General features: G+C 41.1%; 2 protein-coding genes across 7 annotated transcripts in view; one reads left to right on the forward strand and one right to left on the reverse strand.

The window, feature by feature from the left end:
* The first annotated feature begins 1,240 nt into the window (after positions 1 to 1,240).
* Positions 1,241 to 15,710, forward strand: LOC146670565 (poly(rC)-binding protein 2-like). Of its 5 annotated transcripts, none has more exons than XM_085407575.1 (13): positions 1,241 to 1,411; positions 2,572 to 2,693; positions 3,913 to 3,936; positions 4,030 to 4,062; positions 4,190 to 4,306; positions 4,407 to 4,538; positions 4,655 to 4,783; positions 6,460 to 6,534; positions 7,898 to 7,939; positions 9,066 to 9,165; positions 9,647 to 9,699; positions 10,837 to 11,006; positions 11,648 to 14,346. In XM_085407575.1, the coding sequence occupies exons 2-13, from the start codon at positions 2,625 to 2,627 to the stop codon at positions 12,096 to 12,098; spliced, it is 1,395 nt and encodes a 464-aa protein (XP_085263701.1). In that variant the 5' UTR covers positions 1,241 to 1,411; positions 2,572 to 2,624; the 3' UTR covers positions 12,099 to 14,346. The 5 variants fall into 5 exon arrangements, with proteins under 5 accessions (XP_085263701.1, XP_085263697.1, XP_085263698.1 ...); XM_085407571.1 differs by lacking the exon at positions 11,648 to 14,346 and adding an exon at positions 14,367 to 15,710 and having other exon boundaries at positions 1,242 to 1,411; XM_085407572.1 differs by lacking the exon at positions 11,648 to 14,346 and adding an exon at positions 14,367 to 15,710 and having other exon boundaries at positions 1,242 to 1,411; positions 9,093 to 9,165.
* A 132-nt stretch (positions 15,711 to 15,842) lies between these two features.
* LOC146670566 (mitogen-activated protein kinase kinase kinase 12-like) overlaps positions 15,843 to 26,854 on the reverse strand; it is a 33,576-nt gene continuing 22,564 nt past the window's right edge. For both annotated transcript variants that reach the window (XM_085407570.1, XM_085407569.1), the window contains 10 exons: positions 26,313 to 26,471; positions 24,382 to 24,540; positions 24,129 to 24,237; positions 22,211 to 22,320; positions 21,573 to 21,689; positions 21,095 to 21,232; positions 20,301 to 21,009; positions 18,205 to 18,272; positions 17,773 to 18,073; positions 15,843 to 17,635 (listed from right to left, as the gene is read on the reverse strand). In XM_085407570.1, the coding sequence (XP_085263696.1) occupies positions 17,549 to 17,635; positions 17,773 to 18,073; positions 18,205 to 18,272; positions 20,301 to 21,009; positions 21,095 to 21,232; positions 21,573 to 21,689; positions 22,211 to 22,320; positions 24,129 to 24,237; positions 24,382 to 24,540; positions 26,313 to 26,471 (1,957 nt within the window). In that variant the 3' untranslated portion in view covers positions 15,843 to 17,548. The remainder of the gene's footprint in view (positions 17,636 to 17,772; positions 18,074 to 18,204; positions 18,273 to 20,300; positions 21,010 to 21,094; positions 21,233 to 21,572; positions 21,690 to 22,210; positions 22,321 to 24,128; positions 24,238 to 24,381; positions 24,541 to 26,312; positions 26,472 to 26,854) is intronic.

A 26,854-nucleotide genomic window follows, 5' to 3' on the forward strand; every position in this document is an offset into this window, starting at 1 on the left:
TGAAATGTTGCAATTTATCTACTGTTACTATTCTCTAATATTACAATGACAAACATGTAGATAACTGAAAAAGAGACTGCAGCACTGTGCAGATGATTTTCTTAATGTAATTAAGTTAAAAGGGATATAGAAAATATAGTTAATTAAAGGTATATATTTTTTTTAATTTTATGATCACTACTGTGCATGGCTGCAGAAAAAACCTGTTGCTTGTTAATATCGTTCATTTTAAAGTTAAATAAATAAATTGTATTAATAAATGAAGTTACATAAAAAGTCTATGGTGTGTTTGACATTGCTCGGAAAGATCTAGATTATTTTTTTTTTTAAAGAAATTGTAATAAATGTTATGCTCACTAAGGAGACAGATTTAATAGAGAAGATACAAGAATTTAAATACCTGGTGTCAACCATCCAGAGTGAAGAAGAGAGTGTAGGGAGGGTGGAGACCAATCAGGGATGATTTGTCCCAGAAGGATAACAGCAAGGGCAAATAGAAAGGTTTCAAGGGTTTACTGCTATGATTTTTGGTAGAGAGGAGGCAGAGTTGAAGATGCTCTGAAGGTTTTCACTGGGATTTAACCAAAATGGGACAGGATTAGACGAGTGTATCAGAGGGACAGCTGAGTTTAAGCAGTTTGGAGAAAAAGTCAGAGAGGCAAGGCTGATATGGTGCAGAGGAGGAAGAGTGGATATATTGAATAAAGGATACTGAATATGGAGTTGCCATGCAGAGGGAAGATCACACAGAAGATTGATAGATGCAGTCAAGGAGGACATGCAGAGGAGGATGCTAGGGATAGAGAGAGATGGAGGCAGATGATCTTCTGTAGCGACCCCTAAAGGGAGCAGCCGAAGAAGAGGAGAGTAAGGAATATTACGCCCTCTAGCGGCTCCTTAAAAAGTATTCTATTCAGCTATAAAATCTGAATATATTAGAAACTGCAAGAAATCTGAAAGATATCTTAAAACTTTTTCTGTTAATTTATATAAACAGATAAAACACGTAGACAGTCTGTTATTCCCATCAACTGGCTTTTCGTTTTCAAAACGAATTTAGCAGTGCACTGTATTGCATAACTCTTATTTATTTATTTTTTTAAATTATGTCCTTTCAAATAACCTGCCATGTTGTCGCAAACTGTCCCACATTTTATTGGGGCGTGCTTTACGAAAAAAATAGGTCAGACTCGGGGAGGAGTCGGGGTTTGTGATGGGTGAAAGGGAAAAGTTCAGAGGTCACAATTTTGTTGTCTTTGTTTAAAGGAGTGGAGCTCGATCTCACATCACTCTTCCCTCTTCCCCGAGTCCTTTCTAAACTCTCCCCCGGGTTTCTACCCTCCCGAACCTCTCCCCTTCTACCCTTACAACCCCAACCCTCCCCCCGATCACCTATCAGCGCACGAGTCAGGTGAGTTTGATTTCGCTGTTTGCTCTTTTTATATTTGTTATTATGATCAGAAGTCGCGGAAAGAAATCGCGCCCAGCAGTTAGCCGCGATTCGCTCTGCGTGCTAACAGGCCGCGTGATGATGAGCACGCAGTCTCCGTGCTGACTGAGCTCAATAGCTTGGCTAGCCAAGGGGGAAGTTTTATTTTAATGTCTCCTTTATGGGCATGTTTTATCATCTTTATCGCCTACACTTGATTAAAACTGGACCAATCTACCTCGCTATGAAGACCACCGATAACTAGCCAGCTGTTTTGTAACGTTGACAAATTAAGCTAGCTAACTAGCTAGCTAAGTAACGCACGCATGCTCCATTCATTTTTCCAGCTCGACCACAATGCTAAGTGGCTAACAGGTTCACAACTAGTTTTTAATAGTTAAATGATTTGAGTTTAACTAAAACAACACGGCCAAAGTGTGCCACTAAATGTCTTGTTTTTTACACGGAAAATTGTTGTGTGCGTGTTTTATGAAATTTAGGTCCGGTTCGTGACGAGCGTGTCCGCATGTTTGTTGATAAACTTGCATAGCTAATGATTAAGGCATCGTTAGCGTATAAGCTATATGTGTTTTAGTTAACATCGAGGCCTTTCCAGCGCCTGTTTAGAGTCACATAAGCAGCATTCAGATAGTTGGAAGTAAATTCACCTACCCTGGAGAATCTAGTAAAAGTCCTTGGCCATATTTGTCTGATTCATCTTAGTACGCATCAGTATTCATAAGCATTAAGGTTAGCATATGCTATCTCCCAAATTTATTGTGGACTATTTTTTCGAATCCTCTAAAGTCACGAAGTGGAATTAGTCTTTTTTTAAATGTCACACAAACACAATATGTTTGGAACTGTTTTATCAGGCCGTATTCATTCAGCCAACAGATTCGTGAAATTTCAATTTCAAAATTTAATGTTGTGAGTTGGTATAATTAGTAAGATAATTGCTTAGTAAGATGGGTGAATGGGATCTACGGGCCTTCAACATTCAATAGCGAAATACTTGGTGTGCTTATTTACCAGCATCTTGGAACAGTATTTTAGATTATATTTGTCTCATTTAATGAATGGCGGCTCACTCTACACCATATTTCTAGTTTAATGTGTGCATATTTTTCTGTGTTCCTTAGATCCATCTCAGTGACCAAAGACCTCAGTTCTGTACTGACCTGCAGTTGCAGTCATGGACTCCGGTGTGATTGAAGGCGGGCTCAATGTCACCCTTACCATTAGGCTGCTCATGCATGGGAAGGTGAGGTCATCCATTGACAGCTTGTGTCTGCATTTGATAGTGTATGACGTTTTATTTATGAAAATTAAGCCTCCCCCTGAGATATACTGAAGGCAGGGACATTAGTAGGATGACTAGGGATATTGCCTCAGTGTTACAATCCTGCATACCAAAACAAGTGTTTTCACTTATGACTCAGCTTTAGTTTCTACCTTTAAAATCTCCTGTTTAAGTGTTTGCTGAAATGATATTACACAAATATATTCATGGCATCACTGTCCAATGTATTAAAATCTAAAATCGGTAAACGGAATATGCTAATTTCACTAATCGATCTGGCTTTATGACAGTGCAAAAGCCACACGTGGCATCTCTTGGGTCCCAGAGTAGCCTGTTTGTTTGTTGTTGTTTTTTTTTTAATTTATTTAGTTTTTAAATGGTGGTTTAAAATGTTGGTATGTCATGTCAACAAGGAAGACAAAAAGATTTTCCAAAAACTTTATGCTACCACATTTGTGTGTGTTTGCATTGGTATTTGGCTTGGCAAAGCGAAGGATTATGGATATGCCTATGCAGACATGCTTGCTTGCAGTCCTTGAAAAACCAGCAGCATGTAGCGGGATGGTTGTGATGATATGCGTAGGTTGAACGTGTTATGTTCTGACTTGGGTCTTCTCCTGCAGGCTGAAAAAACCCAACGACAGCAGACACAAGAATAGCCCGCAGGCTGGTTGTTCCAAATATTTTTAACATTGCCACCTGGTGACAGTAAACGCCTACAACATGTAGATGATGGTCTGCAAAGCTGCGCCTATGCTCTGCATGGGGCCAACTCGCAGTCGGCTCCTTAACTTGTAGCATCTTACCGCAGCCTGGAGAAGTGTAAGAAACCCACAGATGCTGTGTGCTAGTTTGCCTCCTGGATCTCATTTGTTGAGTATGTGGAGACAGACCGGACATACAAATGTGGATGTTCATGATGGATCAGGCCAAATGTTCTAAAGACGATTAGATGAAGGAGTTTTAATGATCAGCAGGAGATTAATGAAAAATCCATCGTTATTTAATGACTGTGACAACTGAGGATTTAATAAAGGAATGAAAGTAATAACTTTTTGTGTCTCTAAATTTATTTATTTTTAATTCCCTATAAGCTAAGCAGACCGTGTCTTGGGAGCTTTGAAACTCTGGTAATAAAAGGCAAATTCAAGCTAATAACATGTGATCTTTCCTTTTTTAGGAAGTTGGAAGCATTATTGGGAAGGTAAGATGCTGTTTAAATGAACAATTTTCATTTTCAGTCATCGAAGATCTGTTTTTAAGTTATACTAAATTTGTCTTTATTGTCTCCAAATAGAAAGGTGAATCTGTGAAGAAGATGAGAGAAGAGGTGAGGTGTTTTACACACAGCTTCTTTTTTTGTATATAGTAGCAAACAGTAATATGTAAAGTTATACTTACTAACAGGCTACAAAAGGCTCCAGATCACTCATTTTATTCTTTACTTTTCTTTGTAGAGCGGAGCTCGCATCAACATCTCAGAGGGCAATTGTCCTGAGAGGATCATTACATTGGCAGGTCCAACCACTGCCATATTTAAAGCATTCTCCATGATCATTGAAAAGTTGGAAGAGGTAGATTCCATTTTTTCCTGACCTCAGAGAGGAAGAAAGCGACGACTAGTCCAGTCAGAATGTGAATGAACCCAAATGTTTTGTTTTTTTTGTTGATCAGGATATCAGCAGCTCGATGACAAACAGCACAGCTACCAGCAAGCCCCCGGTCACCCTACGCATTGTGGTGCCTGCCAGCCAGTGTGGTTCGCTTATTGGAAAAGGTGGATGCAAGATCAAGGAAATTCGAGAGGTGTGCACTACAAAAACTGTGTTCTCTTCAACCTCAGCCAACTGTCACCTTTCTGCTTTAGGTTATAAGGCAACACTTGTCTCTGCATCTCACTTTCTTTCATTTGTGTATTTCAGTCAACCGGTGCTCAGGTACAAGTGGCTGGAGACATGCTCCCCAACTCCACGGAGCGTGCCATCACCATTGCTGGCACTCCCCAGTCGATAATTGAGTGCGTCAAGCAGATCTGTGTGGTCATGCTTGAGGTAAGCAGTGAAGCAGATGAAGTGGCTGTTCGTCGTCGTTTCAGATATATGATCTCTCGGCTTTTCAGCAGCTGTTTATTAGGCTCAGACAAGAGTTTATGGTTTGAGCTGATATTATTGTATATATAAAAACACAGATACTGTTACACTGCAGCTGTGTTTAATCTGTATTAGAGCTGGGCGATATGAGATTTTTTCATATCACGATATGTTTTTTTTCATTTCAGGCGATAACGATATCTATCACGATATAAGCCAAATAACTATATTTGTAAGATTTAAATGTGCTGTTGCTCACAAGTAAAATGTGAAATAATCAGCAGCTTGTTTTTATTTAAATATTTATTTCCCATAATAAGTTCAACAGGGTAGATGTACTTAAGGAACACGAGACTTTTTCAGATAAATAAAGGCAAATATTGCAAACTACACAAAAGGCAGCCGCTAAAGCGTTTAAGTTTCAAAACAGAACAAACGAAACAGACTAAACTGTCAATTCCACTTAGAAACAAAATATTAATTCTAAAAATAAATCTTAGTTTGTTTTACAGAAGAACAGACAAAACTGACTAACTTTTGTCAGTATCAAATAAACTGAGAACTAAAAGGAAATTCTCAATCTCTCCTTGTTGTATAGCTGAGCTTTTCAAACAGTTTTAACAGTTACTTTAGTCTGACAAAAGCCGAATGACGAATTAGCGCTTCCAGTCAGAGACTGAGGCTACGTCCACACGTACACGGGTATTTTTGAAAACTGAGATTTTCCGTTTTCGTTTTAAAAAATAATCCCGTCCACACATAAAGGCAGAAATGAAGGAAAACGCTGCTATGAACATGCCAAAGCAGCAGGTGGCGCTAGATTCCTAACCGTACCGAAATGTTGGCCAATCAGAAGTCTAGAAGCCTCGGTGGGAAAAAGTAAACAAAGCTGGGGCATAGAAGCAGAACCGAGTCGTATGTGTGGACAGACAGTAACTGTGTGTATATGTAAGCATTTAAACACTGCAGAGAGTAGAATTAACAGTAACAGTATTGTAGGAATTCATTTCACCGAAACAATAACGTGGCGCACAGTGTGACGCATGCACCAGTTTATTGTATTTCCAGACTTGCTTTCGGCACAATTTACAGTGCACGCTACTCTGTTTTTTGTCAGACTTGAAATAGCCGAAATACCTTCACACTACGGAACTTCTATGGCTCTTCCGTTCGACAATCTCTCCGGCATTGGAACCATCATCTGTTTTCTCTTCGGTCACGCTCGGTTGATTTTTCTAGTCGGCACACTCATTTCCTCCATTACGCGCTGGCTCCATTACCCGCTGGCTGCTTCCCAAACAAACCCACGTGCGGCTTGGCACTTGTGCTGTACGTAACAAGTCACGCGACGTGACGCTGCGGCTGTGATTGGTTCGGCTCTGCGCTACTTAATTTAGATTGGCTGACCTTTTTTTTTTTTTTTATTTATTTTTTTATTTTTATTTTTAAGAGGACGAGAGCGGCGAGGTCTATCGCGATAGCTTAATTTCTCTATCGAGTAAAAGTTATATCGCGATACATATCGTTATCGTTCTATCGCCCAGCTCTAATCTGTATTAATGATTATATAAACAGATGTAAAACATTATGATAAAATGGATATCAGTGTATTAACAGATCCTTTGTCTTTTGTACAGTCTCCCCCTAAGGGGGTCACTATCCCCTACAGACCCAAGCCTTCAGGATCACCCGTCATCTTTGCAGGCGGACAGGTACATGCGATACTTTGGAGGGAATCAGTAGATGCCAGAGTTTGGGTTTTTTGTGTGTGTGTGAGATATTTGACTATGGATTTTGTTACATACCGTACTTGGAAAACCTGATTTGTGATGAAAAGATACTTAAGTCAGAAGAAGATGAAAGGGGAAAGATCATGAAAGCAGGTAAAAGAGCAGCTCGGATGGATTTAGGTTAGACAACGGTATCTGTGCTAATTTTTAAAAAAAAAATTTTCTTTCTTTTTTTTTTTTTTTTTTTTTTAAAGCCATACACAGCAGACCTAGAATAAAAGATTTTTGTTTCAGAGCCTTGAATTTCCTCCCATTTCCATGGAGCTTTTCATTGTTTTGAGCATCAGGTTTCAGAAGTGAGGTGGTCTATTTCCTACTAATGTTGGTCTGAACCAAAATGCTTTCTGGTGCTTGTTGGCCTAACATTAAAGCTCTTTTTATCCTTCTAAACACCTTTTTTTTTTTTTTTTTTTTTTTTTTTTTTTTACATTTCTTTTGATAAAAAAAATCTCTCCTTTGATTTTCTGTAATTCTCCTGTAACGCCTCTAAATATTTCCTTTTTTCCTAGAAATGTGGAGACTTTGGACAAGGAATCTATTTTGATCACTTTGATACTTATTTTAATATTATCCCTTTGGCTTTCCCTGACTTAATGCAAGCAATCTTATAGCTTGGTTTTTAGGTCTTGTTTGATGATAAAAATCTTGAAACAGAACACATTAAATCTTCTAGGTTTACTTATCGACCTGTTAGGAGATTTGCAAAGCCTCCTTTTTTGAATTCTTCTTCTTTCTGTTTTTTCCTAATATTTATTCTGTACTCATTCCCAAAACCTGCTGGCTGAGTAGTACTGGGTCATAATTGTCCTACCATAACATGTAACATGCCTAACCAACACACTGATTCATGCGTGTTGTTAGTAACTGCGACTTTATGATGGGGAAGAGATATTGATGAGCTAATTAACCTTCCTGTCGTCAAAGTGTGACTGCAGTAGTTATATTTAGTTCCATCTCTAGATGGATATCTGGAAATGAATGTTCATGATTTGTTTCACATTCAGTTGTGAGCAGGAACAGTCTGTGTGGACTGAAAAAGGAGGATTGCATTTAGCAGAAGGCCCAGAAAATTGGCTCTTTCCCACAGCAGACTCTGTGACAAGTTCCCAGATTGGGTTTGGTGACGCTAGACGATGAAAGGTTCTGTTGGCTTTTCAGGCCGCAAACGAGGCTTTGATGTGTTTTGAGAGAGATTTGCTTACCAAGAGTGTTGTTGCTGGAGAAATGAGCTGCCCAACAAAATCAGATGTGAGGCCTATGAAAGCTTTGTTTTCATTTGTTTCAGGCATATGCCGTACAAGGACAGCACGCAATTCCACAGCCAGATGTAAGTGCAGTAGATATTTTTATATGACCCCCCCCCCCCCCCCCACCCACCCACCCACCCATAATTACAATATGTACAGCTGCCCACCCGCCCCCACCACATTTTACAGCCTGTAATTGTAGCTGAACCTGCCCCTGTTTTTTATTTTACCTTACGCTGACATACTATTGTTAGTGTTATTCTATGTAGTTCATACATTCACTGGTGATTAGTTGTTCTTTAGACAGACGTTTGTTTGTTGGTCCAGACTCTCCACTGTTCCATGAATTGTAAACTGTTCCTGCTGCTCACTTTTCTGTCTTTTCCCTTTTGTGCTGTCTTGTTTCACATGTCTGCTTCATTAATCTGTCCTAGATAAACGTACTGTTCTCTCCTTTCTCCCCCTTCATAATTACTTTCTACAATGGCCACTTGTCGCTTGATTCAATTAATCTTTCTCTCTCTTTTTTAATGAGTTCCATCAGGAGCATTGGATGTGATAGACTGTGTATAATTAGTCATACCTGCCACTGACTATTGGCATCAGCGCAGGGAGGTACCAGCCAGAGACAAAATAAAGACTTGTAACACTTATACAGTTTAATTATGCTTGATGATGATGATTATTATTATTATTATTATTATTACATAATGAGTTAGTCATTGCTCACTCTGGCAGTTTTGGCTCATACGCACATAATCGCTTCCTTAGAAGTTCCTGTGCTGCTGGTACAGAGTCATGCTAAGATTGTCAGTTTATGTTCAGGTGTGTACTGTTGCTGGTTAGGAAATCACCTGCATATTGGGAACTTCGTCCCTTGTGTAGTGTGACTTTGTCCTGACCCTGAAGACTGCGAGAAAGCTTTACCAAGACATGCAGCCTGCTCCTTGGAGGAATACCTATGCGGTACCTTACATAGACAAGCCATAATTCACATTGTCAGACACCAGTGAGCTATGTAGTAAACCTATGAAGGATTAGAGGTCCTCACATCACAAAATTAAGTGATTTGTGTGAAATCTCCTTGTAATCTTTGTGTATCTGTCTTTACTGATTGTGATTCTCGTTCTGTTTTTTCCCCCCCTCCTCTTCCTGTGTTTTCCATTTCCTCCGTCTCTCTCCCTGCCTTCTCTCTCACTCTCACAGTCTTCCTCTGCTGCTATCTCTCCACAGCTCACCAAGCTTCACCAGCTGGCTATGCAGCAGAGCCCGTTCCCCATTGCACCGAGCAACCAGGGATTCACTGGTATGCAGCGCCGCAACGCCCACGGGCTTTGAATGCAACATTTTAACTGCTCAGTCTTTAAAATTCCCAGGTTTACAGATCAAACACAGAACGTGACAAAACGCACGTTCACACATCCTGTACTGCTAAACTAGATGTAATGACAGCTGCTGGTGGTTGTGATGACACACTGAACACACTGAGGGCATTTCTCACATGTTTACAGAAAAGCAGCTGACGTGTGGAAAGCCCCGTGTGGTCTTTTGTTATTTTCTAATCAAACATCTTAATTTTTTGCCTTTTAACAAATCGTTTCGATCTTGAGTCAGTGTGAGTTGACTGTGTCAGTAACGTAGTATAATTAGCTAATGAGTTCATTTCAAATTGATTTTGGTGACTTAAAAATGATCATAATTACAATTTTATCTGCTTTATGCTTCATGTATCTTAAGGACCTTCTCTTTATGGTTCGTTTAAAGCACTTTCATGTTTTCTTTGTCAGGGATGGATGCTTCTGCTCAAACCAGTTCCCATGAGATGACCATTCCAAATGATGTAAGTCCTTCAGGAAGTGAATTTCATCCCAAACACTATTAAAAATAACACTGCATGTTGGTCAGTGGAAGCATCATTGGTTGTGTCTGAAGACTAGAAAGACTTTTTCACACATTATCTTTAAATTTTTATTATTTTTTTCATTTCTCAAATGCAGCAACCCGCAGTAAATGGTCCTGCTCAGGCTCATTTTTACTGTTGTTAGGGCTGATGGAGTTGCCTGGGTAGTTCGGGCAAGGTTTGCATATGACACCCACTTGCTGTGGGTTAGAAATCTACATTTCATGTTAGATGTACCAGAAACCTCCTGACCACCTGGACACAAAGTTTAAGAATTAGGACTTTTAGTCATGTGAACAAGGAGAATATCACAGGACTCTATGCTTTCCTGTGAAAACACCCTTACAGCTTCCATGGGAATTAAGAGGCTGAGGAGCAGCCAGTAGCTGATAATCAAAGTGTCAAGCATGAGTCTACCATGAACTCGTGTGAATACCGAAGTATTCTAGAGTCAAATGTTGAGGCCGTCTGTCTGACGGATAAAGCTTGGCCAAATGTGCTTCGTACAAGCACGGCAGTAAATCTACAACAAGAATGGCTGAAAAAGAAAAGAATTGGTGTGCAGTGGCTCAGAGTTTAGATGTCAATCTGTTGTGGCAGCACCTTAAGAAACTTAGGAATTGCCATAAACTTTGATTAACTGAAGCCACGTTGTAAAAAAGAGCAGGCCAAAAGGCACAGATGAAGTCATAAAGAGAGCGACTGCTTCCAGGTTACTGCTGCTAAAAGTGGTTCAGTGAGCTACTGAGTCATCGGTTGTACTGGGTCGTCGTCGTCCCCCCCCCCCCCCCCCCCAAACAGGACTGCAAAGAGTACTTTGAAAACTATTTTCACATGACTCTGTATCTTTTGCTACCCCTGCATTGATTTAAATCATGCATTTATTACAGATTTAAATCCCACAGAATTTTAGTGGGGCCCAGTGCTTCATCTGTGGAGGATTTTTCTTCTTGTTAGTCATGCTGTTTAAGAGTGAGCAGGCCCTGCTTAGACGCACATACGCATAATCGCAGCGATCAGTCATCTGTATCTCTCTCTCTCTCTCTTTTTTTTTTTTTTTTTTTTTCCCTCCACTAGCTTATTGGGTGCATCATTGGCCGCCAGGGAGCCAAGATCAACGAGATCAGGCAAATGTCAGGTGCCCAGATCAAGATTGCAAATCCAGTGGATGGATCGACCGACCGCCAGGTTACCATCACAGGCTCGCCTGCCAGCATTAGTCTGGCGGAGTACCTCATCAACGCCAGGTGAGATAATAAAGAAAAGAACTTTAACTCTAGATGGGTAATTGATTCAGTCATGGGGTTAGTTTCAGCTTAAGTCGACTTATTTGTCTGCACCGGGGTGGTTTACTTGAAATTGCAGGGGCTAGATGTAAAAGTCGGGTCACGTGGGCGTGCCTGAAAGATTATTTTCTGTTTAAATGTAATCTTTCAGCACGTTTCACTCCACTAATGCCGCACAGCTGCAGTAATTACTGAAAAGCTTTATTTACTTTGTCACACAGATAGCTCGACTGCATCCACCCTTACTCTTTGGATTTATGTGCAGATGATTGATTGTAGCGATTACTGGCTTTTCTTTTAACTCCTAACCATCACTGTGGTGTTTGCTAGCTCTCTGTCAGTCTGCACTTGTGTCGGTTTCTTTTTTCTGTCCTCCCACACTGATCCATCACTAGATATGTTATTTATTTTTCCTTGCTGATTTGTAACTGATGCTTTCTGTCTCGTGTTTTGGTCACATCCCTGAGTGATTTTCCCCCTACACCCTACACCCTACCCCCATCCCTCCTCCTGCCCCTATCCCCCCCACCCATTGCTCACCAGCCTGCCCTGTGACCCATCCCGACTGTGTTGTCCCTCTCTCCTTGTCTCTCTTTCTACAGTGTAGAGTCCTCTAAACCTCCTCCCTCCTCCTCCTTGAACCCTGAACAGACCAGCCTGTGCCCTCCCTCCACCTCTACTACTACTACTACTACCACCACTACTACTACTACCACCACCACCTCCTCTGCTGCTACCTCCTCCTTCTCTTCTTCCTCCTCCTCCTCTTCCTCCTGTGTGGTGCCCCCCACAGCCTCCATTCCTCTGTCCTTGTTGGCTCCAGGGCCGCCTCCTCCCTCCTCCTCTTCCTCCTCCTCTACCTCCTCCACCGATTCCCTGCTCCCCAGCTCTCCTGCCTGTGTGTCGAGTCTCCTCAGTCTCAAGCCCCTCCCTCTCCTGGCCCTCCATGTTGTCAGCGGGGCCAGTAACCCTGCACACCCAATTCCCACTGAGCCCAAAATTGCCTCAGAGCTGGGCTCCAAGTCTAAAAGGCGAAGGCTCTCCCCTTACTAACCGAGGAAACATAAGTCATCTACTACTGAAGTACCGACAATGCTCCTTATTGTCCGTACCTGCACTTGCTTTTGTATCTGGCTGTGCCATGCCACGCTTACTACCGAACAGCCCATTGTTACAAAGCCAGAAAGATGGTCGACGACGCCATATTTCTAAGATAGATAATCTGTAGCTTGACTTCACTCGTCTGCTAAAGAAATGACATGTTGAGTGCATTATATTTTTGAACAACTTTGAACTTAGCATGGACAGGGAATTATTTCACTGATTAACTGAAGCATTTCTCTCTTTGTGTAAGCTCTGCTCAGGTAGCGGCTCTCTTTAAGATGTCACATTGTATTTATGAGAAGTTTTCTTGTAGTGAATTTTAAGTGACTGTTGTTAGCTGTTGTAATGGATTGCATCTTGATGACTTTATTATTATTATTTTTGCTTATGTAAGAAATTAATTCAAAGTACCCTCAGGTATCAAAGCCACCAAATCATCCTTTTGTCATGTTGGTACAAATACAAAAACGTCCATCTGCTTTAGCTTAAAGCAGCTGATTTAGCAAATCATGAAAGGAATAATTTGATCTTTTAGGGAATATCTGGTCACCTTCTTGCAAAGAGTTGGATGAGAAGACCTAGCCCTCTCATTAATCTTGTATGAAGCACACTCTGTAGCCAAGAGTTCCTTAGACTATTTTATCTCATGGTAGAAATGACAAGCCCGACTCTACATAAATGAACAGCCTAGTTCATTAGCTGGTTTTTAAGAAAGGAAATTCACCAATATGTAAATATTAGTTCCATAGCTGTGATATTTGCAGACGATATTGTGATCTGTAGGCAGATTCGGTGGAGGTGTGAACTGTGCAGAAGAGGAATGAAAGTCGGTAAAAGCAAGACGGACATGTAGTGAAGGTAGATGAGTTTAAATACCCGGGGTCATCCATCCAAAGCAACAGACGAGGGAGGTGAAGAAGAGAGTGCAGGCGGGGTGGAGATGAGTGATGAAAGAATAGCAGCAAGCGTGAAAGAGAAGGGTTAGAAGGCGGTAGTGAGGCCTGCTGCGATGTATGGTTTGGAGATGTTGAAGATGGAGCTGCCATAAAAGAGGGAGACTACAACGAGGATTCATGGATGTAGTGAAGGATGACATGCAGAGGCTCGGTGAGGATCCCAGGGATAGGGTAAGATGGAGGCAGATGATCGATTGCATCCGAAAGAAGACTTCAGCTTCATAACGTGAAGTGTCACTGCTTTCCTTTGTCACACAGAGCTGTAAACGAGTAGCTTCGGGTTTTAGAACAATAAGGCATTAGGCAGGCTTTGATCTCGTCGGCTAGTCTGCAGACTCGGTCTTCAGGGGCAGCCGCAAATTATTCAGGGCTTCCGCTGTAGCCACATGGGCCAGATAGCAGATAACAGTTATCCGGTTCAGCATTTCCAGTTCTGTGTGCCTGTAATTGTTTACAAGTGCAGATGCATTTTCGACTCCAGGCCTCGAGGGCCGGTGTCCCTGCAGGTTTTAGATGTGTCCTTGATCCATCACAGCTGATTTAAATGGCTAAATTTCCTCCTCAATATTTCTTGAAGTTCTCCAAATGCCTGGTAATGAACTAATCATTTGACTCAGGGTGTTATCTAAAACCTGCAGGACTCCAGCTGTTAAGGCCTGGAGTTGACCTGACGTTGAATTGGCTGTTTACATTACATTTAGGGAAAAGCAGTCCTCCTCTTTCTCTTCATAGAGACTATTTGCATGCATCCACAGCCTGTGCAGAGTTTGTTTGGCTTGTGAAACTTGGGTTATGAGGGCATCTGAGTTTTCAGATAGCGCCCTTCATATATTCTTCACTGTGATGTGGTGGTTGCAGAGAGTCGGGCTTGCGGTTTCCTCTCGGTTGCAGTTTTTGTGCTGTGCAGAGTTTCATTTAACCTAGAAGGGCTGTATCAAGTGGCACCAGAGTGAATCCTCTCATCCAACTCTTGACCAGTTCTTTAATGCGGCTCCATTTGCAAACCAGTAAGTTTGATCAGCTGTTGGTTAAGAGACCCTCTCACTGGCAGCAGGAGCTCAAACTGAACATCTAATTTTTGTTTTTCTATGTATAATCATAATTTTCCTGCTAAATGAATCCAGATGATTTTATCATAGTAATATATATATATATATATATATAAATGTACATAATGATATTGTTGTTTATCTTGTCTGTCTGATTGCATGCCTTACTCTCTCCCTCCCTGCTCTCTGGGTGTCTCTGTCTGTTTCTCCAGGCTTTCCTCTGAGGCCACTGGACTGGCAGCCAACTGATAAGACACTGCATCTGCACTAAATCTCACTTTTATATCATCGGCTATGATTAAGCAGTCAATGCAACTATCCAAGTTAAGAGTTTATATATTATACTGCCTCTTCCTCATTTAAAAAAAAAAAAAAAAAAACAAAAGCAAAAAAAATTATGTCAACCGCCACTGATTTGATCCACTGAGTTCATTATTTATTTTCTTTGTTTTGGTTTTAGTCATACAAAGCAAATGATTAGGTTTTAAATTCCCTTTTTGGAGTCCAGTCAGAGGTTTTAATGATTTGTTGTTTAGGCATTTTTCTTTTCTTGATGGATATCTCGCTCTTTCCATTTCTTTCTTTGCCATCAGAGACATGAGTTGGAAAAACTCTGAATAGACATAGATTTAGTTCTGTACAGTCAGCTTTTTTTTTTTTTTTTTTCTTTAAAAAGGAAAAGACAAAAAAGGAAAAATAAAAAAGTATCAAAAATAAGAATAGAGTGACTGTTTTATTCTGTGTTTATATACGCCCCACTCCTTTTTTTTAAAATTGTTTTTCTCCTCCCCTCTCTGAGATCCACCTGTCAGTTTGTCCATTTAATACCTGTACTTACTTGCTTCAGATATACACAGCATTCTACCCCTTTGTCACTGTTTCAATTGAAGTGCTTGTAACATGGATTGCACTTGTGTCACTGACGAGAACACGTAGCTGTACATGCACCGTCACAAATTATATTTGGTTATTTAGTAAATGTTCTAACACTCAGATGAATTTATCCAGATAATTTAAAGTGTGTATGACTCCGCATGTCACGTTTCTTCCCTTTTACATGTCATTCCTAAACCTTCCCGCTCCTGTCCTGAGATCATGTGTTGATATTTTGCTGGGATGGGAGGTTTTGTTTTGTTTTTTGGGGATTTGGGGTCGGCTTTAGGGATTGGAAGCAGAGGGTTCTCCTCGCTTTTTTTGTAAAGACTGATTATATACTAAAAGTTGGAATATTTGTTTTAAATGGAGGAAATATTTTTTTTTTTCTTAACTACCAAAGTAGGGTGGTGGGAGGGAGGGGGGGGGGTGAACTCCTGGATAATGATCTGTTAAATGTAATGAGGCTAAGAAGTGAAATCACTGATGCTCTGGAAGTAGAAAAGGTTGTGCGTTAACACTAGTTTCCTGCTCTTTGCTCTGCTCAAGAATTTATTTTTTATTTGCAGGAAAGGAAAAACTTTTGTGCACGTTTATTTCTTTTCCTTTGAGACTGTAGATCTGGGTGCCACGTTGTTTAAAAAGAATACAGAAATAAAGATGTGAAATGCTTAAACCACAAACCCTCTCGCGAGTTTTGTCACCGTGTGAAAGGAGAGTGAAACCACACGTTTGGTTTACAAGTTTGAATTTATTTTTAACGGCATTTCATTTTTTTCTTTTTTTAAATATAATTACGATAATGCAGTATAAAAAGCCAACATTTAACAGGGTTGCTTTCAGTGAGCATCATGGGAAACATGAGTACCTCCACGATTGGACAATAGAGGGCAGTAGTCTTGCTTTTTGGCAACATTTTAATCCTGCAGGAGGATTTCTAGCTTCAAACCTTGGGGGCCACAATCTGTAAAATCTTTCTACAAATATAAACTGCAAAAGATAACCTGTCTCTTTCTTTCTTTTCAAAGATGAACAAAATAAGCTGCCTTTTTGTATTTTTAGCTTATAGAGTGTGACCTGATCAGTCATGGATTCATGGAATAACGTGATGTGCTGTTGTACGGTCAGATTCAGGCGCACATTAAGGACATTTGCCAAGGAGAACAAACACAAACAAGGGTTTTAGGTGTCACAGTTTATGACGCAGCCCTTACAAGAGTGAAAAATAACCATTGGATGGCGAAGTTTTCAGCCGGCGAGGCCGATGATTATGTTGAGAGTAGACTATAAATAAAATTGGCCAAATTAAGTAGGCATGAAAATGGCAACGTCTGGGTCCAAAATGTTCACATTTAAAGAGATAAATGTTGAGATGTAATGTTTCTGCCAGAGATGAATCAGTTACTGGACACAAACGGGTTTTTGCATAAATGATTTTCGGCTTCTAAAATTACCACGCTGTAGGATCTGTATTGGCGTTTCTTGTGCCTTCAGTTACTCGGTACTGGAGGGTGTAAATTTCTGCAGATGTTCTCATGTTAGAGCCGAGACACAGTTTGACTTCAGTAAGGTGTCCCTACTATTTCACTCGCATGCTTTTTCTCAATGCTATAAACGGGGGAATATGTTTTAAAATGACCTTGCATTTTTAAATACAGTAAACACGTGCGATAAGTATTTTTAAAAAAGCTCATCTGTCCTAAAAGAACCCGGCTGTGAGACCAGAGCAGACATATTGCTTTTCCTTGTTCACATGTTTGTTCCTCCTTTTCCTGTTTGGATGCTCGGACATGAACAGCAGCTACAGTACATTCTACTACCGAGAGCTTCAAATAAAATAGTTCCACCTAATTAGAAACATCAGCACCTTAAATTATACAATCTCACATTTTAAAAATTTGTTCATTTTACATCCCATATTTACACCGATATTAAAAACAGAAGTAGAAAATGGAAACGTAATCTATGACACGATTTATAAATAAAAATGTAAACGGCACAAAAAGATGTAAACATTGTTTTCTTTCTAATAAATTAAACAGTGCATAAGTTGTTTTTTTTTAAAGACGACAAGTCAGAAGATTTCATAAATTATAAGTAAAAAGAGCGACACTGGTCGTCTCCAGTGATCGTGACATTTAAATAGTTTCATGATCATTTTCATTAGGACAAAAATAAAAAACGGACATGAATTATGATGGAGGACATGAAAACAACATGACAACAGACGGTGCAGACGTCGCCTCTTTGATCGAAGCTTGTGTCGCTGAGGTGTCATTTGATGCGATTTCAGAGAACAAAAGGTGCTGTCACATCGCCGTGCTGCATTCATCTCCAAAGGAAATGCGACTTTCCTTTTTTTTTTTTTGTTTCCTTAACCAGGATATGTGGTTAAGAACACATTGCTCAATTTCCTGCCTCTCTGCGATGTCCCTGATAATGACTCAGAGTTTCTAAGAGTGAAGGAGGTATTGAGAGGCCAGGTCTGCAGGTGGTGGAGTGGGTTAGAGGTGCCCGGTTTTCACCAGTTGGCTGGAGGTTGACTGGGGTCTGCAGTGCACGAATGGTCCAGTTCTGCACTGTCACAGTCGGAGTCATCATACAGGCCCTGGTTTGGAGGAAAATCAGGAGTCAGAAAATGAACAGATTATAGAAGGATAATTTATCATCTCCTTGCCAGAAAAGATGTTTGTGTATCTGGCAGATATCAGACCTCTATACTACATTTCACTCTTTCTGCCTTACCTCATAATTGGGGTCATTTGAGGCGAGCTGCGTCTTGACTTGTTGCAGAATGGCTTCTTTTTCAGACAGACCATCGGAGCCCAGCTGAGTCGGGTCAGACGGGTCAGCAGGAATCTCCGAGCCCTGAGACAGCAGGTCGTCGCTCTTGTCATCCAGTCGCTCGTCTGTGTTGGTGCTGACCACGTCGGGCGTACCGCTGTGGGAGTGGTCAGTAGTGTTGCCCTCCTCACCGTCCGAAACCGATAGGTTCTCTGAGCTAAAGGTCGACAGGGACTGGCATTTGGTGATGCTCACAGGCCGCCTGAAAGGGTACGCAATATGAGAATACGCATTTTAATGAAAATCCGCAAGTATGTTAGTGACCATGGCTAAAGGATAGTACATACAGATATTGATACACAACAAGCAGCGGTATGAAAATGCACTAAGTACCGTCTCCTCGGCAACTCCACTTCACTGTCCACTTCTCCTTCCTCTTCCTCTGATGACACTCCACGTCTCTGTGGAGAAAAAGCATTTTCCAATGTGCTGTAATTAGACTTAATTGAGCTGAGATGTCTGATAAGTCTGAGAATAGATAAAACAATCTCACGCTATTCGGCTAGAACACATAAAACAGACTTTTGAAGGTGCAACCACGTGAGCAGTCAGTGCACAAGAACCAATAACTGACTCCAAATTCATTGGACCGTAATCCCACTGAATTTTTTACTTTTTACTAAGGTTCGAGTTTTTTGTGTTAGTTGTGTTTATCTAAATGAGTTGCACCTAATGGAAAGAAGGAAGTTGCGCTCATTAACAAATATATCTAATCAGCCAATCACATGGCAGCAGCTCGGGGCATTCGGGCCTGTCCAGATGACTTGCCGAAGTTCAAACAGCATCATGTGACTTAAGTGACACGGTTTGAATGTGACACGGTTGTTGGTGCCACACGGGCTGATCTAAGTATTTCAGAAACTGCTGATTTACAGCGATTTTTCTGCACAATCATCTCTCTGCTTCAACCTGATAGGAAGGCAACAGTATCTCAAATATCCACTTGTTACAACCAAGCCATGCAGAAGAGCATCTCTGAATGCACACCACATCAATCCTGGAAGCAGAAGACCACACCATGTGCTAACTCCTGTCCACTGAGATCAGGAAACCGAGGCTGTGATTTGCACACATTCACCAAAAATGGAAAATAGAAGATTGAAAAAAAAATGCTCCCACGCCTCAATTTCTGCTGCAATATTTGGATGGTAATGTCAGAATTTAGTGTAAACAACATGAAAGCTTGGATTCATCCCATGTTTACTGATCAAGCAAAAGCAGGATGGGGTGGGAGATATTTTCTGGGCACATATTGGACCCCTTGTACCAACTGAACATCGTTTCAAACCCACAGCATACCCGAGTATTGTTCCTGATCATGACCACATCCTCTGATGGCTGATGGCAAGCTTACGCACCATGTCACAAAGCTCAAATCATCTCAAACTGGTTTTTTAGACATAACAATGAGTTTTACTGTACTCAAATGGGCTTCACAGTCACCAGATCTCAATCTAATAGGCGGTGAAAGGGGGGATTTGGGATGTGCAACCGATAAACCTGCAGTAATTGTGATGCTATCATGTCAATATGGACCAAATCTCTGATCAGTGTTTACAACACATTATTGAATGTATTGCAAAGGACAAAGAAACCTAATCCAAGACTAGAAAGAGGTACCTAATAAAGTGTCCGGTGACTGTATATTGAGCAAAGTAAGGGGAGACACTGTAGCTGAATAGAGAAGAAATTTAAACCAACAGATATTAATGTGAAACCTCAAGTTTTTTCCTGATGTAGTGTTCATGTACATAAATTCAAGTTTTCGGTATTCAAACGCATCTCTTTTCATCACTCAGTAAATCAGAAAATACTACACAGTGGTCCCTTGTTTATCGTGGGAGTTACGTTCTTAAAATAACACGCGATAAGTGAAATCCACGAAGTAGCCAACTTTATATTTTTACAATTATAGATGTTTTAAGGCTGTAAAACCCCTCACGACACACTTTATAAACTTTTCTTAGACAGGCATAAACATTTTCACACTTTTCTCTCTTGTTGAGATTGTTGTGTTCGTTGGGAAGAAAACTTACAAACATACAGTGCAGCACTTCAGAGTCACACTGCTAGCAAGCAAAGATTTATGTAAATTTGACAAGCTGAACGCATCCTGTACAGGAGGCATGGCACGAGATTGACAATGGACAATCAGGATGCAGAATACAATGCGCTGTAAAAAAAAAAAAAAAAAAAAAAAAAAAAGCATCCAAAAGTGCACAAGAAAAAAAAAAATCAGCGAAAACAGCAAGACCGCGAAAGGTGAACTCCTATAATTATAATTCTGAATAGATTAAAGAGCCCTTTGATAAAATATGGACAGAAATACTGATATATGTTGGTGTACGTCTGTGCTATTTAGGTTGAGATTTATGGCTCCGAGCTTCAGACAGAAATATGTTGACATACAAGCTGTATTAAATTCTCACCTGACTGCGTGTGACTGCTGCCCTGTAGAGCAGTGCTGAAGGCGTAAGCCGTTGACTTCTGGGAGAGCGTGTAATCACCGTCCCTTCCTCCTTCTCCTCACCTTCGTGGGTGACACGAGTGTTCCCGAGTGCGGACGCCCTGCCCGCCGCTGCTCCTCTGCCACAAGGGGAGTCAGGGCTACTGGAAAAAGGAATAGATGCCGCGTCTTCGCTCGGTGTATCACTGCGTGGAGGCGTTTCTGCCAAGTCATCCCCGCCTACACCCACGTCAGGGCCCCGCTCTGGCCCATCAGTCCTTCTGCTCTCTTCCAGCCCAGCTGAGGCGCTCTGACTGCCCGCTCTGTCCAGCCCTGATCTCACCTGGCCTTTCCTCCTGCCCTCGACCTCCAGAGTGGTAGAAATAAGATCGGGGCTGGAGGAGGACATCTTTTTGAGTAGAAGGTCATGCTGTAAGCCCCTGAGGGCTGCGCTGGGGTCTAGACGGTGCTTGCTGGGAACAGACGAGGTTGCATTGATCATTGCTAAAGACGAGGACAGAGTGGCTTTCAGCTGAGCCAGGTCGCCACTGCTGCCTTTTCCAGCCTTTCTGTAGCGAGGTTTTCCTCGGCGTGAGCGACCGGGGGAGGTAGAGCCCTTGTTGGGGATTGTGACCTGGGTCATGGATGAGTCCAGCTTAGGGAGGATGACGTCTGACTTTAGTAAGTCTGGCCTGGAAAGGACAAACACAGACGAATGTTATTAGCAAATTATTGCTATATAAACTACAGGACGAGACATCTTCCTTGTCGCCTCACCTCTTGCTGTGCGAGGGCAGTTTCTGAGGTACATTACGTTTCTTCATGAGCTTCTCCATGGAATTGGAGGAGGCTGACTGTCTGGTACTGTGGTGCTTGAAGCAGCCTGGGTACTTCTTGTCCAGTGACTGCTCCCTCCTAATGTTTAAACACAAAGTCAATACCCCTTTAATGGATGTCACTGAGCATAAGAGAGCGGCCTATGACATGCAATAGCCTCGTATGACTATATATGTAATGGCCACTTATGTCACATTTCAGATTCACTTTTCCGTCTTTTATTTACTTCACCGATGCTGATGTATTAAAAAGCTTTTAGGGTATTTTAATAAGTGAAGCCATCAATTTCTTTATATATAATTACTTTATATTCAGTCTGTGCCCTCTACTTTAAAAAATATGGCGTTTTGACATCAGAGGATTTTTTCTGATACACCCTGTAGTCTGCAAAAAGAAAAATTTAAGTTTGTCTTCATACTTAAGCAGCTCCTTCTCTTTGATCTCCAGCTGCAGCATGATAGCATTCAGTTCCATGTAGAGGTTATTGGCTCTCTCCAGCTTCCTCTCGTAGTGTTCTCGGATGTCCAGTGCATGTCTGCGAGGGGAAGAAAGTAGGGGAAGGCTATAAATAGGCAATACTGATACTTACCTACTACACCTAGTATATAGAAACTGATTATTTGCTCTACATTTTGGATTTACATTCTGTTTTCCATTAATCAACCTTTGCTGCTTTCAATATCACTTCCACTTTAATACAGGCTGTGATGTTCACATAAATCCACTATAGCATTAGTTCAGCCACAGTCCCAAATCAGCTAATACCCGTCTCCACATTCAGTTGGCAAATATCATAGAGGGTGTATTCTCACTTGTTAAGCATCTGCAAGCCACTTTACAACCCACCTGTACCCCAGCTCTTGCTTTTCCTGTTGTTTCTGAATTAAAGGCATATCTGCAGTCAGTAAAGTTCACTCTGTTCAGTTCCTACTGCTCTGTCTGCCTCCAGCTTTCCATGTGTTTACACGAAAAACGGTGAAGTTGAAGCCCAGAGCTACACTGCCAAATATAAACTAATACAGATGATAATATCAATCTCACTGAGGTACATCTTACCTCAGTTCTTCCCTGCGCCGTTTTATCAGCTCCTCGTCCAGCCGGTGAAGACACGTGCCCTCGGACTTAATCTTCTCAAAATGATGTCTCACCTCATCTCTCCACTCCGCCTGGCAGAACACACAAAACACCACATATCCATCAGAACGAGTGCAAGTGCAAATGAACAGTTTATAACATCAGGTAGAAAAACATCCTTGTCAACCTGATAAAATGCTGCACTTGCTATTAAATTTAAAATATACATGCATGTACAGACATTCAAAAACCCAGAGCCACCTTTATTAATAAAGTCACCAGAGGTCAGCAGCCTGTAGTAGAACAGTGGGGTGATCAAACATGCTTCATTGCACATTCACATTTTTTTCCTTTCTTTCTGTTTTTTTTAACTGTTGCATTTATTAGATTTGCACACTTGGAAGATGAAACAGTTCCTGTTTGTCACTGAGATAATTTATATGACTCAAGTTTATGAGTCATGAAAATGAGCTTAATGAAAAATGATTTCAATGCTATGAGTAAACCCAACCTTGATCTTCTACCAAAAAACCCTCATAATTTGCACAGCGACTCGTGTATATATCACTGAGACAAAATCCATTAGGCTGTCAGATGATAATCAGTACTGATGGAGCAAAACTGAACAAGAATTGACATGAAAGGCAAAAAACCCCAAACCCCCCCCCACCACAAAAAAATGCAGTACACACTTTTTTTTTGTACACAGTGCAGGATGACAGCTGTTATCTGATAACTGTCATATCAAAGGAGAAGGGAAGTCAGATTTATGAGTGTGTGTGTGTACATGCACGTGCATGTGTGTGTATATCTGTGCATAAAGGATGCTCTTCTTATTAAGCTAATGGACTCTCTGCAGTCTCCTGTCTCCAGTCCCCCTCTTTCTCCTCTCTCTCCTTGCTCTCAGCTCCCTACCATTAAACCAATCAATACACTCCAGCAGCAAATACTTCTTTCTAACGTCACAAGAAAAATCCATTATGGGGCAGAGAGGGGAGAAACTGCAGAGGGCTGCAGGGGGGGGAAGGGGGACAGGGAGAAATAAAGGATCAAGGATAAGTGGAGAAAATGAAAGAGGTTTATGTTTTGCACCATGAGATATAACCAGAGGGAGAAGCAGTGGATTACTCTAAAAAGGGACAGAAAATCTTATTTATTTTGTGAGTCTGTGTGCACAAGCGTGTCTCATAATTATACATGCTTGAGTTATAAATGGATCCGCATGGCTGAGCAACAACATATCTTCCACACAATTATACATCTGTGATTCTCCTTCATCCAGTTTCGTTTGCAGAGGTCGAATATGTTTGTCGTATCCTTGCGTCTCCACGCGCACTCAGAGGCAGACACCCGGTGTTACTGAACTACACTGTGATATCACGAAGACAGTAAAATGTTTTCTTTATTCCCTGTTACATGCGAGTCCTGATCTACGGTCAGAGACTGAGGAACTCACAATAATATGTTGTGAATGAGAGGACAGGTATTATTAGTGCTCCCATGTGTGCAGCTGCCTGCTCTGGCTGTAGTTACGCAGCACAATGGGAACAAATGCCACAAATGACTGTTAGTGATGCTGGCTGATGTTCGAACAGACATACAGAGCTCATATTCTCAATATTTATTTGTTTTAAAAATAAGCTACAAGGTCTGAATTTTACTGGGTGACCCCAACATTGTGTAAACTGGCTCTGAAAAATAATGCTTAACAAAAAGGCCCGTCTCTGTGGTCTGGTTCATATTTCCTTGGGTCAATCTTATAACAATACACCTGTGAGTGCACAGAGAGAGAAGAGAGAGAAGCTAAAAAGAAACGTAAGAAAGCATGTGAGCATCTTCCATTCAGGTCAGATTGTCTGAAGAGAATAATGAAACTATAAAAAGGGCAAAAGAAGCTTACCTGAGACTTAAAGTAAGTTTCTTGTGGGGTTGACAATATATCCGCTGAGGCAATGTCCAGATGCAGGAGAATCTGTCGAAACGAAGGTCTATTTCTGGGCTTGCAGTTCCTGTGAACAGTTTAAATCATGGCTTTATTAGCGTCCCCCTCTGTGTGTGACATTTATTCTTTCCACCTTCTTAAAGCATCTTTCCTCTCAACGATTTTATCTTTTTTCTTCCCTCCAATTTCGTCTCCCTTCACGTCTGCTCACCAGCATTGCCTCAGCAGCAGTTTGAAGCTCTCTGGACAGGTGTCGGGCACGGGCAGCTGCAGACTGTTGTTGCCCACTCCCCAGATGATAGCGGAGGAGTCCACATCCTTGTACGGCACCTCTCCTGTCAACATCTCCCACAGCACAACACCAAATGACCTGCAGAGATACGAGCCATGTTTCTTTCCTCCAGACATTTGGATAAAGATGTGAAGTTGGCAGATAAAAGGCAGCCTCACAGAAATGTCACACTTTTAACTTCCTGTGAGAAGGAAATCTTGCTTTCTGAGCTATTCCAGCAGCTGTTTCTGATGGATACCACAAGCAAAAGCTCCAGTGCCTTATAGGGAGTCTTTGATGACTTAAACTTAAAGCGAACCTATAATTCCCCTTATATACTGAATATATAACCAGCCAATCACATGGAAGAAACTCGGTGCATTTAGGGAAGTACTCATAGATTTCAGAAGCTGCAGATCTACTGGATTTTCTCACACAATCGTCTCTAAGGTTCGAAGAGAACTGGCCATGAAAGATAAAATATCTAGCAAGCAGCAGGAGGAAGGAAAATGGGAATTTATTGAAAGAGATTTATTGAAAGATTCTGTCATAAATAAAAAAAATACAGCATAGAAAGGCAGAAAAAGGCAGAAAGAAGAGCTTTGAATGACATTCAAGACATCTGGAGAAACGTTTCTGACGACTACTTTTAAAGAAATGACAGAGTATTGATGTTTTTTCTGCTCCTATGTCATCTATGATGTCATTAAAAGTGGCAGTCCTCAACATTACCATTTCAACTCTGGCTTATAAATAAGGATTATGTAGGAAGTTGTGGATCATGTGAACCAGCTCTAATTTTTCTAATGTTTTATGGGATATTTTAATTAATTCTGGAAGAAACAATGTTCGCTAATCATTTTAACGATTCAAGAAATACAGCCGATAAGAGCCATAATAACACTTGTTCCATTACGCTTCACTGTTTCAGTTTAGCACTAGAAGAAGAAGAGAGCGCACCCGTGGGGACGGTAACTAAGGAAAGTCTGTTGCTGGTGATTCTCTGGGTTGCGATGGAGACCGTGTACAATATCCAAGGTGCCAACAGCACCTTAACATAAGGTTAGGTTGGTTTATGATGTTGTGTTTCAAAATGAGTCCTTCCATCTCCATGTTCACGATTTTTTATATTAAAGGAGAATATGTACTGATGATCCCAAGGCACTGCATGTATTTTCCCCTTGGCTTAGAAATTATTTGTGGAAGTCTTTTTCTCTCGACTCGTGAAGAACGTTAAAAACATTCAGGAAATGTATGTCATAACTAAATCAAATATGTACAACACATGTAAATCCTTAACAACAGCCTCTCCTCCTCCGGCACTCCTGTCAGAAACAGTACTGCTAAGCGATTTACATATATTTAAACAAAACTGTGCAGTACACACCCATGTTTTGCTTTGCTTCTACATCAAAAGCTTTTTAATCCTATTTTCACTTCTCTGCTAATGCACTGCTGGCTCTGGGCCAAAGCATCCATAGGCTCGGAAGGTTATTCCAGCCTCTCCTGAGCACTGCAGCATCTGGCAAATCAATTATTAAATTAGCTAGCGTTTCTTTCAGGACACAGAGGAAGACTGGTGGAGGAATACAGTATAGGAGAAAAAGAGAGGCAGAGAGTGTGGAGGGGGGAAAAAAAAAATCAGTGCTCATAAGAGGGCAACCCATCAGAAATAGCAGAGACCCTATAGAATTTCATGTAATGAGATATTGTAATGCTGAAAAGATTGGCTGGGAACAGGATCCTTCACTCTGCACCGTAGTAGACGGCAACTAATGAGATTCTGTGTTGATTTGGTGACAGATAAGAAAACTCTTATGGTAAAATTTCAATAATGCAAAGGGACAGTTCAGAGGAGTTATGACACTCACCAAATATCCACCTTCTCCGAGACTGGTTCATTACGTATGACCTCGGGGGCCATCCAGGCTACAGTGCCAGCAAAGGACATCTTAGTGCTCTTGTCATTGAGCTCCTTAGATGTGCCAAAGTCAGAGATCTTCACTGCATCGTCATAGGTGATCAGTATGCTGGAATGAAACATCCCATCCATCAGGTTTAAACAGTCAGTAATAAAACACATTAGCACTTCATGTTTTGTCAAACCCTGACCAGTGGTGAGGCATTTGGGGACTTTCACATTAATTTCCTCACAAATCATACAAATGATCATAGCTGTTAATTGCAATTAACTAAAGTAGTGGTTCTGAAGCTGTGGTTTGGGATATAAGCATCACAAATCTGAACTTTTTCCCCCACAAAGACAACATGTGACCAGCTCCTTGTACTCTTATACAGCATTAAAGACATTTAACAACCATTAGAATACTTTCTGGGCTTTTCCAAGGGTAGCTGCAAGGCAGAGACCAGCCTCACTAACTTTTGATGCAAACCCAGTATTTTGATTTATAAG

Source organism: Rhamphochromis longiceps, linkage group LG5 (genome assembly GCF_057381845.1).
Source record: "Rhamphochromis longiceps isolate RC_006_pf linkage group LG5, R_longiceps_female_GT1.1, whole genome shotgun sequence".
Lineage (NCBI taxonomy): Eukaryota > Metazoa > Chordata > Actinopteri > Cichliformes > Cichlidae > Rhamphochromis > Rhamphochromis longiceps.